Source organism: Haplochromis burtoni, unplaced genomic scaffold (genome assembly GCF_018398535.1).
Source record: "Haplochromis burtoni strain Fernald_Lab_line unplaced genomic scaffold, NCSU_Asbu1 Contig_7, whole genome shotgun sequence".
Classification (NCBI taxonomy): Eukaryota; Metazoa; Chordata; class Actinopteri; order Cichliformes; family Cichlidae; genus Haplochromis; species Haplochromis burtoni.
The window spans coordinates 2193650-2208139 of NW_024582368.1; the positions used below are offsets into that span (position 1 = coordinate 2193650).

A 14490-nucleotide genomic window follows, 5' to 3' on the forward strand; every position below is an offset into this window, starting at 1 on the left:
ACATTATAAAGCTTCTGGAGGTGATTGAAAGTGCTTTCTATTAGATACACCGAAATCTCGTATTTGTCTGATAGGTGTCCATTCGGTGCAGTGTTTGCACAACTCTGTTTGCAAATAAAAAAAAATGCGCAGACCAAACCAACATCACTCCAGCCAACAACATGGAGCGTTCATGTTCGTGCACAACATCAAATATGACCACCATCAGTCTACCCACATGCCAAATTATCTCTCTAAACATGTACAGTACAGTTGAAAAAGACCCAGCCCCTGACCTTGACCATGAACAGGAGACACCTGAGATGAATACAAACTGTATTTTACCAATCCTCACCCTGCCAAGGGGTCTGTGACCCTGCCGTCCAAGTCCCACCACCAATCGCGTATCCTCTGAGTCTGGCATTAGTCTTGATTTACATTTACTGACACGCTATTAGCTGCTCCATCACTTTCACCTGTCACACTGTCAATCAATGAGGATCCACACAGTGATGGGTGGGAATAGCATTCTGTCCACAGTAGCTCGTATATCTCCGCCAGGACAGTGACAGTGGATGAGTAAAGGACATCATACCAGGTATCTCGCTGTGCTGTCATGTCAGCGCTGTGGATGTGCGCCACATCAGGATGTGTAGCATCTTAATGTGGATTTGGCTTGCAGATACAGTTATTATAGAAGCGACTGATTTATTGAGGGAGTAATCCTCTTTCTCGCCGTTAGAGCTACGACATGTCAAAGCGAAGCCCGCACCTTGACGAGCATGTCATTAAACAGCGCTAACGTTGGAGGATTTTTAACCTTTCTGTAATGCAGTAATTTTCCAACTCCAATAATCTGTTTAGATATACACTGCAGTGAACACTGTGCTGCCCGTGTCAAGGGTACGGAGATATCTCCCGAGAATCCTTCAAACATCACGAGCAGCACCAATTCTGAGGTGTTATGATGTGTCAGGATGACTTCTCAGACAACGAGCCACTCTTATCTCATAGCTAGAAATCAGTGGACATCTCATAAGTCTCCGAGCCCTGCCCTCCTTCCCCTCCTCCTCCTCCTCCTCCTCAGCTGAAGTGTGCAATTTCACACTCCAACGTCAAACAGGCGGTCAGAAAGAGAACGTATGACCCACCCTGGCATTTGTCCTCATTTCTCTCTCAAATGTGCAAACACTATTACCCTTGGGTTATCTTAAGTGGTGTGGTGAAGAATCCCGGCCTCTCTCCTCTCTTCTCCATGCCAGACACCCAGACATCAAAACACGACGAGCGGTACGGACAGAGCGGGGATAAAAGACAGAGTGAGGCAGGAGGGAAAGCGATGGAAATGGAGCAGATGTTTGTGCGGCTGCTGATTTGTGGCCTGATAAGGGTGCTACACAGGCAGCTGGAATTGATGGCTTGTTAGTGAGGACGGGCCCCTCTGTGAGATGTTTTCAAAATGATTGATTTACAATAAAGTGGCTCCGGGTGTGTGCATGCAGGCAGAACTGATGCAGATCGATCCCGCTGAAATTGATTGATCAGCCATTTAGGTTGGCAGTGTGTTTACTGAACAAAAACGAGCAGGACTCTCCTCCCAGCTCCCCCCTCTCCACCCCCACCCAACTCTCCATAAAGCAGAGGAGAAATGCCACCTCTGGGCCTGTCTCATTTCTCTGGAGGTGGCAGCAAATACAAGCCCTATCAGAATATGAACCATAAAAATGTAATCATACAGTGAGAAATACTGGCATAAACGTTTACGATTGTGTACTTTATTCTCCTATCAACGTGTCCTTCTGTGACTTGGAGATACTATGCCTTTAAAAATAATGACTTACCTGCTCTATGCAAAGGGAGGGAATACTGTTTGCCTTATCTCAGTGTCACATTGAGACTTTCAGAGGGAGGCATAGAAATAACTAATAACAGTGGATTTCAGTAAACAAGCAGCACATTCTCAGCCATACTTAAAGCTGACACACCAGCAACCTTTAGCCTACCTACACTCACATGCCTGTCATACATAATGTAGAACAGCCCTCAAGTGTTAAAGTGCCTCGTATATGGCAATTTTTCCAAACGGCACATACAAGGGTCTCCGTGTACATTTTATAAGGAGTTTTACTGATGGATAAATCACAAGGACAATGTTTACCATGTGACCTCTGTGACTTTTCTTTACTTCCTCTTTGCCAAAACAAACCTCTCCACCAGCCAGCTAAGGACTTAAATCACCTGTCCTCGCACGCCTCATCCTGTTATTTGGATAATTGCCAACAAGAGCAAGCTTTTCCATTCTCAGGACGACGTGTGGTGGCCCCATCATGTTCCTTATTAACAATTTTACACACTTCGTCGCAGCGAGAGGGTGTCAGAATGCCAATAATATTTACCGTCTGGTGTGCAGGCTATTCAAGGGAGGCTGAGTGTTGCTGATTGCCCTGACAGAAGCTGACAGCACCCTGAACCTGAGATCCCTGCAAATAAACTCAGCAGTGTCGTTTTTTTCACCTTCTTCTTCTTTTTAAGGAAGCAGGGTGTGCCTTTAGACGTGAACCAGACGATGGAGCACCACACCGATGCTGTTTATGCTTCTTTTAGCTACTTCTTTTAAACATTCATTGACTAATAGAAGATATATTCATATATCTTTAGATATATATATCATTATCCCCTTGTCATAATGAGCCGTTTAGCAAATCAGTGACCTGCAGGTTTAAAATAATTTTCTAAAAAGAGCTGGAAGGCAAGCACATGAAACAGCTGTCGTGGGATTATTGAGCCATCTCAGTCAATCCAACCACTGTGTAACAATTTCCATAACATTGACACAAAGGCTGTCAACACCATTTAGAGCTTCTACCTTTTGACCCCTGAACCGTTTAACATCACGGTCAATGTTTTACAGTATCCAAACATCTGGTTATAGTAGGGCACCTCAAACATATCGATATCGATAAGTGTGGCTACGTGTGTGTGTGTGTGTGTGTGTTTGTTTGTGTGACAGAGAAAGAAAAGGAAAAGATCCAAAGACCGAGCCCTGTCCCAATTCTACTGTGATAATAGTTTCCATGACGATGAGGCATGCTCAGCACATCACTTGTGGCCCAGATAAACAGTGATCCTTTACAAAAACAAGAAGGTCATTACAGCAGCTTGTCAAATCAATGCCCAGTGTGTCCAAGTTGATTAAGACATCTCCCCTCAGCTCTGACACTGCGTCAATAGCAGCAGGCGCACAATGCTGTGACGGAGGGGGGTTAGGGGGTTGGGGGTGTTGGTGATAGTCTATGGCGGAGAGAGTGTGTATGTGCGGAAGGGGGGTTGGTGAGGTGGGGGATATTCCAGCTTTCTCCTTCCACACACACACCTACACAAATACACGCACAGTACTCAGATGATTGGAGTGAAATACCCATCAGTCAGGGAGGCGAGGTGGACTAATGATTCCCTGTGCTGCCTATTAGAACTACATGACAACTCAATCCTGCTCACGGAAAGAGAAATGGGGGAGAGAGTTTGTTGGGATGGAAAGTGAGGGGGGGGTGAGGCAAGGAAGGGTGAATGAAGGGAACGCAGAAGAGAGAGGAGGAATAGAAAAAGTGACCTTGTAGCGGCATCATTTGAGGCTGAATTAAATTGGCAAGAGCAGCTAATCTTTACCTGGGGGCGATTAACAGAATTAAAGGAGAACAACAAAGGCACAGGGGTTGGCGTTTCTCTTCTTTTTTCCCCGGCTGCCACTGCCATTTGTAATTTGTGTTGAATGTCCTCTTCTGGAAAACTTGGCGAATCTTCCTCTCTAAGCCTGTCATGGATGGTTGGTTTTTCTATCTGACACACAAACAATAACAGACTCAGATATGTGGTTGGCTGTCATTACATGACGTCCAATGAAATCAAGACTGTGTTGTCAAGTCAGCTTGTTTTTCAGTGTTAAAGACTTGCATTTTGATATTATTAATAATAGACTGGCATACATTTGATTATTTTCTTATTAGGCAAAAGTGGAAAACTTGAGCACTGTTGTCTTCAGCTGTGTACTCGTAGTTCCAAACTTTTCCCTCATTGTAATAAAAGAGGATTATATTAGTAGGAAGTGAATTACTTCAAGTTTAGCCTCTGCACTCAGCATATCTTTTCTCACAGACTAATCAATATGTTTGGAAAGACAGACAAGGTTAGGCCTATCAGCCAGTTTGACATACAGAGAGAAAGCATTGCTGATACCCAAATGCGCAGGTTCACAGCTGAAGTTTACCCAGACATAGAAGAGAATCACAACTAATAAACCTTTAGCTCAAGGATACTTGAACCAGCTCTTGTAAATGGATCAATGTTTTGTGCTATTGGCATTTAATCACCATATGCATATCTCAAATAGTGTAGGATTTGTATTGTTTGTTGTGAGAACACCTCAACTTTGCCTGACTCTTACTTCACCTTCATGGCAAAAATGTGTGCGATCCAGAAATAAGAATCTCAGCAACCAGGACAGGAGAGCATTACATTTTTTACAGGTATCCATGATCATGCAGTGATGGAGGTGAACTTGAGCTTTACAAAAGCCCGTGTAAGAACTGCAAAGAATTTGCTCCAACAAGTTGATCGACTGTAGTAAGTGCTTCATAACCCCTTGGAGTTGTGCTTATCAAACAAATGAGAGCAAACTAGAAATAAATTAAACAACCTGCACTTGCAGGAGGAAAAAAAAACGAACAGCTGAATGACAGAATGACACTGCAGTGAATAAATATACAACTCCTGCCATTTTCCTTTTTGGTTCTTGTCTTCTTGAATGTGAGGCTATAGATATGTGATGCATCACAGTATCATGAAACTATATTTGGTGTGGCCAACATAATTTTACAGTTACTTGACTTTTAATCTCGCATTGCTAACTTAATGACCAAATACCTGCAAACTATAATTTCAACCTACTACATGGTTGATGCTAACTGAGAAAAGTCAGCATGCTAACATGCAAAACTAGGACAACAAAAATAGTATATTTAACATATAGGCTTAATGTTTACTAACAATATGATAGTGGACACATTATTTTAACATAGCAGCTAAGTCATGTCTATCTCACCGATTTAAATTATGTGTGTTTTGTAAGCTTATCTGCGAATTAACCCTTGCTAGCTAGCTAAGGGCAGTAGTTAGCTATCAGTAGTTAGCCATCAGAAGTAGCTGTGGCATTGTGCTTTCATTCTAGAATATAATTACTACACATGAATTATTGACATAATGTTTTCTGTCTTTTCATGCAGACATTGGTCTCAACAAAAAACAAATCATCACATTAGTACAGGTATAGTTTCTAATTGGTAAAATTTGTTAAATGGATTGATCTCTGGTTGCTGTAATGGTGCTAGCCTGTTATTGTGTGGATATGTTTTTGTACATTCTTTTTGATTTATTTTAAAAATGTTTATGAAAAATGATTACCAAAATTAACTTTAACCCCTCCTTAAATGATTTATTTGATTTGACTAAATCTCTCAGTATGATTAGGATTTGGTTAGTTTGTAGTTTGGTATATTCAACCGTTTTAGCATTTTTATCACTGTTCTTTAAATGTGCTTCCTTTAAAAAATAATTAAAAAATCATTAAATTAACTTATTAGAAATGGTTAGTTGAAATAAAACATTAATAAAAACAAAATAAATAAATAGAAATCTACATATTGGCAATCCAAAAAGAAGAAAAAGAAAAACATGGGCTACTTAAAACCTGAGCTCCCAGCTACTGACCACCATTATGGTTTCCATAAAAGCAAGACTGGCTGCAGTAAATAGTGCCTCACCTCCAGAGTATTCATGATTCAAGGATTTCATTTGTGCTACGCCATACCCCAAGGAGGCTGGCTGGATCTCCATGTCTTTAAGACTCACCCACAAACGGATTTCCCTCACCTTTTCCTCACAATTACTCACAGCCGTGTGTCAAAATTCGACTGCCTCTGTATGTCACTGTCATCGGCCAAGGCCAAGTCGAGCCATTTTAGAGGCTGCCCTCCAGAGGACCCCAGAGATAGGCTAAGAGTGCCGCAGGAAATACCACAGAGTCTGACATACAGCACGGCACACTTGTCCCTCAGGTCACACCACCATGGGTCCCATAATATGTGTATTCATATGTAATGTATGAGCATTGTTTACAGTTCAAAACACGTTCATGGGAAATAACCCTCCCCCCAAAAAATCAAAATCTGAGAGAATAATTCCTGCATCCATCCGAAGCAGCCATTTGAGTGAAAGAGCATGATGCCACGGATACTGTAGGTACACATCACTTCATTGTACAGTACACTGCTTGTTTAAGTATTCTCTTGTGCCTCAATGGAGTCATACAGAATTGGCCATGTGAGAAAACCAGCCATTTCTCCTGGGGGCTTTTTTTTTTTCCTGGTTCCTTTTCACGTCCACTTGTTAGATAAACACAGACGCGATTCAACACAATCAGCACTTCCACCCTCGGGACCTGATAGAAGAAGTAAATGCCAATATTTCCAGGAATTTCCTTTGCAATGTTTGATTGTTCTATTCAAGCATGTAAGGTCTAGCATCTGAAATGAGCATAGGCGCAGAACTCTAGACACATTGAAGTGATTGTTGTCTGCCAAAAAGATTGTTATTGGCCAGTTCATGTGCATATCATACTCATTTTATCTCAATCAAACAGCCATAACATGTAGGGGAAAATACTTTTATTCCCATCTGTTATAATAGAAAAGATGTGTCTTTGTGACATTTTAATATTATTTGTAATTGCATATAATAAACCAAAAAGCATCTTTCTTCTAAAGTATAATTATCAATGACAATAATGTAACTATAGGGGATACTATATGTAGTACTACTTATTTCTTGATGTTAGACAGTATCTGTTTATGTCTTTATTTGGGCTGCCAGTTTGTGGAAACTAGGTTGTAATAACCATATAAAACAAGGTTATTACACTCTGGTTTCCAAATAATTTGGAACTCCCATTTATTATTCAAATTTCAAGTGAGGATGTAATGCATTGAACCAAGCCTGCAAGCATGTAAAATCAATGGCAATGATGCTTTGTGTCATACAATGTACAGCTGTAGAGCCCTGGGGTGTGAACATTAAAATGCAAACTTTACATGCCCCTCTGCCATACTAGTGTGTATAATTACTGTATGTTTTCTGCCAAATCAATGTGTTTTTTTGTTTTTGTTTTAATGATGCAGAAAAAAAAATATCAAAGTGTCTGATCAAATATTTATCTGATTACATGTGGCCGATTGTATTAAATGTGTTATTGTTAATCAAAAAAACCAAACAAATAGAGCGCCTAAGAACGAGGAACAAAGACTCCAAATTTTGCTCCAAAAATTGCATCAAACGATGAATCACTTCAAAACAAACACGAAACAGAAACACGTTGCGTTGTTGTCGTACAATATTTAGCACGACACTGACAGCGATTAATATTCATGAGGCTGCGACTTTGCAGACCCTCAGGATAGTTAAATTAATTATGCTAACAGGGTCATTTAACTGCTTTATTCAAAGCAAAGCAATTCTCGTGCAATAAGTGACACAATAATTACACACAATCTAACGAGAGGACAGTGACAAGTGGAGGAGCGACACGCTCATCTTCATAAAGTACAAAGAAGACATTTACACAGCAGCGCAAAACAAATACAAAACAGAAGTAAAATCCATACAGGCGAGATGAAAGAATAACTAAAGCCGGCTAACAGTTTTACATCCACGGCAGCACTTTCTCTCTCAGAGTAGTAAATTTGATTTGTTACTATGTGTTATTATTTGGAATTATTCATTTTCTCTGTCAGTGCACATTGAGGGGTAATAGAAATGCCAGCAAGGTGGCTGATTTACTTATTAAAATTTTCATCTCAAGGCTTGAGAGGCATGATTGGAGTCTGTAAGAGTAACGGGAAATCATGCATTATGTAGGCGAATTTGACACGACCTTGAGACTTCTGAGCGCAGACCATATATTACCATCAGAGCGACCTTCCCATCCCGAAGATACATCTGATGTGTTTAAGGCTGTTTTACAATGCATTAGGAGGGCTTTACATGTGCTGAGCTCACTTTATTTGCTCATACATTTCACAGGAAGAGTTTAGTGTCAGGCTGATGGGGACCGTTCACAGTGACTGAGTCACTTGTCGAGACAAATGAGCCCGCGGAAACAGGCCGAGGCGCTGGATAATAAGCATTTCAAAGCAAATTCCCGCTTTCCCACTTTTACTTCCCTCCAATATACAGCACATTTACTATTCAGTGAACCCATGTGGATTCCAGCTCCTCAAGTATTCACGCTTACTGCGATTGATTGACCTGCATCTTGAAGACAGAATAGATATGATTTTTCCCACCAAGCTATGGGGCGTCAAGATCAATATTCTCACTGTTGGTTAAGCTTTTGCAACCTTTAAAATATCAACTCCAATCGATCTCTCTCACATAATTGCCTACATTTTCAAATCAAGTCTCCCACCCCCCACGCCCCGTTTTGTACATGCCAGTGACATTTGAAATGCCTCACAGTCCTGCCACACGACCTGTCGGAGTACCTAAGCTAAAGGGCACGAAACACATTTATTAGCATATTACATTTATTGCTCTGTCCACCTTGTTCTACTTTTCACCCCTGTGCTATAAACATGTGAGAGAGCAAGGCCATGTTATATTTCCATATAAAAAGCCCCATAATTATGGGGGGATGGTTGTTCCCCTTATCAGAGGGAATGATAAGGGAGTACCAGGCCCTTTGAAAGAACGGGGTCCATTTTGATATAATTGGCAGTGGAATTATTTATGACATTAATTGCCACATTATCGACTGGCTGTCAGCTCCTGTGTCAGTCTGTCCATCTTTCTTAGCAGAAAGAGCCAGCTCAGCCCGGTGCCCACTGACAAGCTAATTACTACAGCACAACCCTGAGTGACAAATGTTACTCATCTAAGACCGGCCCGGAAATAAGGGCCACTCTCCCGCCCCCCCTTTCAGCTCCTCTGGATCAAGTGAGACAGCAGTGTGCTGCCAGATGTCTTCAGTAGCAGGAGGGAAGGGGTTTGCATGTCAGACACAGACAGAGAAAAAGTGGGGTAGGAAAGGAAAAAGGGGGGAAAGAGATTTCTAGAGCCAGGAGGACAGTTAAATCTAAATCTCGCCCCATCCTGTCTGCTGCTCTATCAGTGGCCACTTGTCACTCATACAGACAAGTCCTTTTTCCTTTCTCCGCCTCCTTGTAAATTTGCATTAGCTCATGCCAATCAGTCATCAGGCTGTGAGCTGATATCTAGTGATGGGGCGATTGGTCCTTAGTTTTCTTGACAGCAAGTCACACACTCGTGTGCCTTTGGGGAGGAGAATTGCGCTGTGCCAACAATGTAGGAAAAATCTGAGCTCATACAATATGCAAATACATTTTAATATACCTACAGTCTGAAAGCCTTCCAATATTGTGCAACAGTTGCAGTGAAAGTATGCACAGTATTATTGAAGACTGTGCAAAAGGATGAACTTAAATTAAACTTTCTCATATTAAATATGGATACAGGAAGAGCTATCACATGGTCATCTGTATTTTGTGGCTATTAAGAGCACATCAAAACTCAAGCAAAAAGAGCAGTTACTTGGAATACTTATAATAGGCCCAAATCAAGTTTTATTTATTTTTTTTACAAAATGCACGTGCCGTATTGTTAGTATTAAGGTTTCATTGTGTAACGTTTCCTTTCTAGTACAAAAACAGCAAAAATTGTCTACGCAAACTGTGCACAAAGACCCAGATGATGCTCACGCAGATATGGATTCACATAAAAATATGCACATTCAGAGTTACACTTCCTATGCGTGTGCCTACGCACAGACACACACATGCACACTGCGGCTAGTAGAGGAGCCTGCAGGGCCACTATAGCAGAATGTCACTGATCTGCTGTGATGAAGTGGCGTGCCATTTGTTCAGCCAAGAAGTTCCCAAGGAGCAGCCTCAGTGACAGAGCCGAGGGTCAAGGAGGGCACCGCCTACAGGTAGATCTGTGCCTCATACCTTAATTAATCTACTGTCCGTGATGCCAAGCATCCCATTCATCCCACCGCATGCACAAAGGCACACGTCAAGCATATGTCAACCCAATCTGGCACTCCCTGCCCACCCCATAATGCAGTTTGTGTTGGTGTGGCAGCTCGGGATGCATCCCTGACGAGGATGGGAAGTGACACGCACCAAACTCGGTGTGTCCCCCAGCCAGCTCCGGTGGCTCGGGGCCTGTCAATTCCAGCTCCGTCAGTGGCACTGGCTCAATGGCAGTGCCTGTGACACATGTCACAAAGTTTTAAATGTCTGCTCTTTTCAGCAGGATGGCTGGGCGTGCGCCGCAGCCAGGGGAAGGATGACATTTTGTGTCGTGCGGGGGGAACTTGTTGTGGCTCCCCTCTTCCTGCCTCCTCCGGCTGTCAGCCCCAGTTTCCTCTGAACATATCAAAACACAGACAAATAAACCTTGTCATTTTGAAACGCCAGCACTAGTGACCAGGCTCCTGAACGGCATGTCATCTGGAATATGGTCACACAGTCCTGTTGAAAGTTGTGAAGTGAACGAGCAAGCAGACACACACACACACTATAGTATACTAGTGCAAATGTTTAAGCTAATAGAAATATGAGACGAACTGAAAGAGACACAGTGAACAAACATTGCATCAGGCTATCTCTGACCTTTTCTTCATCCGTTTGTGGATGAGTGACACACTGTACTGAAGCTCAACATGGTTTCTTTCAAGTCCCAAATAAATAAAGCCTCTATCTCATCACTGTGGTTTATTCACCTCCATCACTTCTAAAGTGTAAGTAATCAAGCCTTATGATTTGATGACAGATGAGTTTTGTCAGTCACTGACATCTTTAATAAGCTTTATGCAGGAAAAAAATATCTATGTGATGGACAGTTCCTCATTAGGAAACAGTTTAAAGTGCCGGCAGAGGGAATTAAATGCGAAAGCATCACAGTACCTTAAACTCCACATCAAATTGACAAGAGACATGTGTTAGTTCAACCCATTTAATTAAATCCTGTTAATACAATTTCACATCAGATCAGATTTATCACATCCTTTACATTAAAATTTCAATTTGTTGCCTCAGAAATTTGACCTGCTGCTGTGAGAGGGCATTAAACGGATCAATACAACAATGGTAAGCCACAACAATTATAAAGAGAATAACAAAATGTAAACATTTCTCATGCAGCAACACTGGTTATTACATTGGCTTGGATATTCTGAAAATTGTAAAGCAATAAAAGAGAGCAACATTTCAGACATGAACCTGGAAAGAGCAATCCTATTCTTCATTAAAGCAGGTGCTGGAATGTTTTATTTTTATGATTAAGCTGCATTTTGTTCGGCTTCTTTTGTTTCAAACAAACAAAAATGTTCACACTGTAGAAGAAACTCACTGAATCTTCTCAGTTATCAGATTTTTGACTTTCAAGAAGAGATTTTCTCTTTTTTAGACACCAAAAGATCCAAAAGACAAAAATAACCAAATAAAAATCACATGAGCACAAAAAACACTACTCCCCAAAAAAAAAAAAAAATTCTGCCTCAAACTAAACAAGACACACTGATCATGCCTTGGGTGTCGACTGAAAATCACAGCAATGTTTAATGAAGCTGTAGAAACGCTGTTCTGTCAAAGCCTTGTCTTAATGTTTTAAAGAAGATGTGAGTGTGTGTGAGCGAATGATACACACGGTGAAAGAGATGAGTCCGTGTCAGGCCCCAGGTGTGTGACCATAACCTCTTCACCCTTGATTAGTGGTGGTAGTGGACAAGTGATCCATCATGGCTGTCAAGGAAGAGGACGCAATTGGCTGGGTATGTTTGTCACTGACTCTGTGTGTGTGTGTGTGTGTGTGTGTGTGTGAGAGTGTGTGTGTGTGAGAGAGAGAGAGGCTTGTGCTCTTGTGTTTGTGTTTTGAGTCTCGAGTTTTGCAGTTGCAAATGCTTAGAGGCAATCATGTCATTCAGAGTGTCATCTCCGGCTGAGCTGCATGCAGGGAAGCAGAAGCAAAAGAGGCTCTAACTATGGGGCTGCAATATGATCTTTAAAAACACAAGAATTTTTTTTTTTTTAAAGGAAACCTTCCTTTTATATAGGAACATATTTTCCAGGAATTTAAATCTTTTCTTTTCCAGATCAGGTGATCAGGTGAACCAAATATCACCACTGGATTCAATAAATAAGACTGACTTGATCCTCCCGTCCTTCTGTTAGCATCTGCTGCCTTCCATGTCCGTCTCTTAGTCTACGGTTGAGCGGCTGTCCATCAGAGCTGATCGTTTCTGATGAATCTGTTGCCCTCTGAGTGCTTGCCATAGTAGATGTAGCGACACTTGGCGAACACTCCTAAAAACAGAAAGAGGAGAGTTCAGTCAGTTTGCTTTAGTACCTGTATATACTTTTCACATTGAAATGCAACCACTGTTTCTAACTGGACTGAACTGCCGTAAACATTTTAGTGTCAAAACTAAACAATCAGCAGTTTCTAGGTTGTAGTATAATAACTGCAGTGCATTTGCAGTGTCATTCGCAGATTAACAGCAGCAGCTTTCAACCTGTTGGCAAGACCCTCAGAGCACGTCTCTGATGTGGTTTGTTTATAAGAATGACAGGAAACCAGGAAATAGCAAACTTGTAAGTTCATTTTTAATTACATTTAATTCAATTCAATTTGATTTATATTGCACCAAATCACAAAGCAGTCACCTCAAGGTGCACGAAAACCCTAACTATAAAACGATCCCATCTGAACGAGCACTTGGCAACAGTGGGAAGGAAAAACTCCCTTTAAACAGGAAGAAACCTGTTTAAAGGGAAACCTGAATCCAAACTAGGAGCTGGTTCCACAGAAAAGGGGCCTGAAAGCTGAAGGCTCTGCCTCCCATTCTACTTTGAAATATCATGAAACTATGCAGATGTATTAATATTATTGAAGGCATCTTCAGGCATCTTCAAAATCTAGGTAATAAATTCAGTTTATCTGTTTGACTTTAAAGACACATAAAATAAGCCTGGCTGAGTTTCTAAATGAGAAACACTGAAAGTACACAAAACTGTTTTGTTTACTGTAGTCGTGCAGTTTTAAATGGCAGGACTGAACTGGGTGTGCGTCTCTACTTCTTGCAGGCGGGTGAAAGAGGCAGTTTCAGAGAGAGACCTGAATATTTGCATTTGCTTCCAATAGATGCAGCATGCAAGTTTAATCAGGAAGGTGTATTTACTGCATTACAGAAACGTATTTAAATAACTCAATGCAGACACAAGATTATTTACTTTATCCTAAGGTTACTTTACTAATTATGGATTAAATTAACTGCAGGATTTAATGATTATTTTCATTACAAATTAAAACTTTATGGCATAAAATGTGAAACATTTCCAAATATTCTTTACATGGGTCTTCCAAATAAGAGGGCATCCTGCTTTTCATAATCTCTACCGCATTTATGTGCATATATTACTTTTCATTAAGGTATCATATTTATACTTAATCAGCAGTTCTTGTAGATGGAACTACAGTACTAGTCAAAACAAGCTGAACTTCTGTGCTATTATTTCATAGAAGATAGGCAGAATTACTTTATCAAAGAGGTTTATATATATACCTATACATATATCTGTCTATTCTATATTATTAAAACAGTTAATTTAGATATTAGCTATTTAAAAAAAAAAAAAACAATGGAGAGAAACGTAATCTACCGGAATAACAATCAGGAAAATCAGTAAAACCAAGTAATAAAATTAAAGCCACATCAAAGGGGGATGATGGTCTGCAGTGCTTTTCTTGCTTTATTGCGAGGCGGTGCTGTCCATGCAGAGAGCTGCCCCGAGCTCCGTATTTGGTTTGCAGACGTTGATGTCACATCGCTTCCACTGCCACTTGATGAATGTGGCGGGCTGTACCTAGGTGTCACCTCTCGCCAAATGAGGCAAGGACAAGTGGCATTAGCGCTGTCAATGATCATCTGACAGGAGAACAGATAAAGCTTTCACCATTTTTTTTTCTAAATAGACATCAAGTGCATTACGGGAGGAGGGAGGGGCAGGCCAGATGCAAGGCAGAAAAGGAGAGACTCATTGGAGAGGCAGTGTCGCAGAGGGATGAGGGGTGCTCCAAGTGGTAAGTCCAATCACATAATCCAAAGAGACATTGTCAAGGGCGAGGAGAGAATGGCAACTAAGTGACAGAAAGCAGAGACGGGGACAGAGATACTGGTGCCATATTAGTGCCAAGCATATTCTGATGCCACCCTCAATTCTAACCAAACCTGACACATCGCTCTCTTTCCCCCACTCTCTCCGACTCTTCAAAGTAGGCTCTACCGAGTGACACACACATATGCACACATATAGAGCACGGAGAGACAAACACACACACACACACACACACACACACACACACACACACACACACACA

The 14490-nt window shown here is 41.2% G+C and overlaps 1 protein-coding gene across 1 annotated transcript in view; it reads right to left on the reverse strand.

The window, feature by feature from the left end:
* Window positions 1-11053: 11053 nt before the first annotated feature.
* lrmda (leucine rich melanocyte differentiation associated) overlaps window positions 11054-14490 on the reverse strand; it is a 202609-nt gene continuing 199172 nt past the window's right edge. The window contains exon 7 of the mRNA XM_005914081.3: window positions 11054-12416. Coding sequence (XP_005914143.1) covers window positions 12337-12416 — 80 coding nt within the window. The 3' untranslated portion in view covers window positions 11054-12336. The remainder of the gene's footprint in view (window positions 12417-14490) is intronic.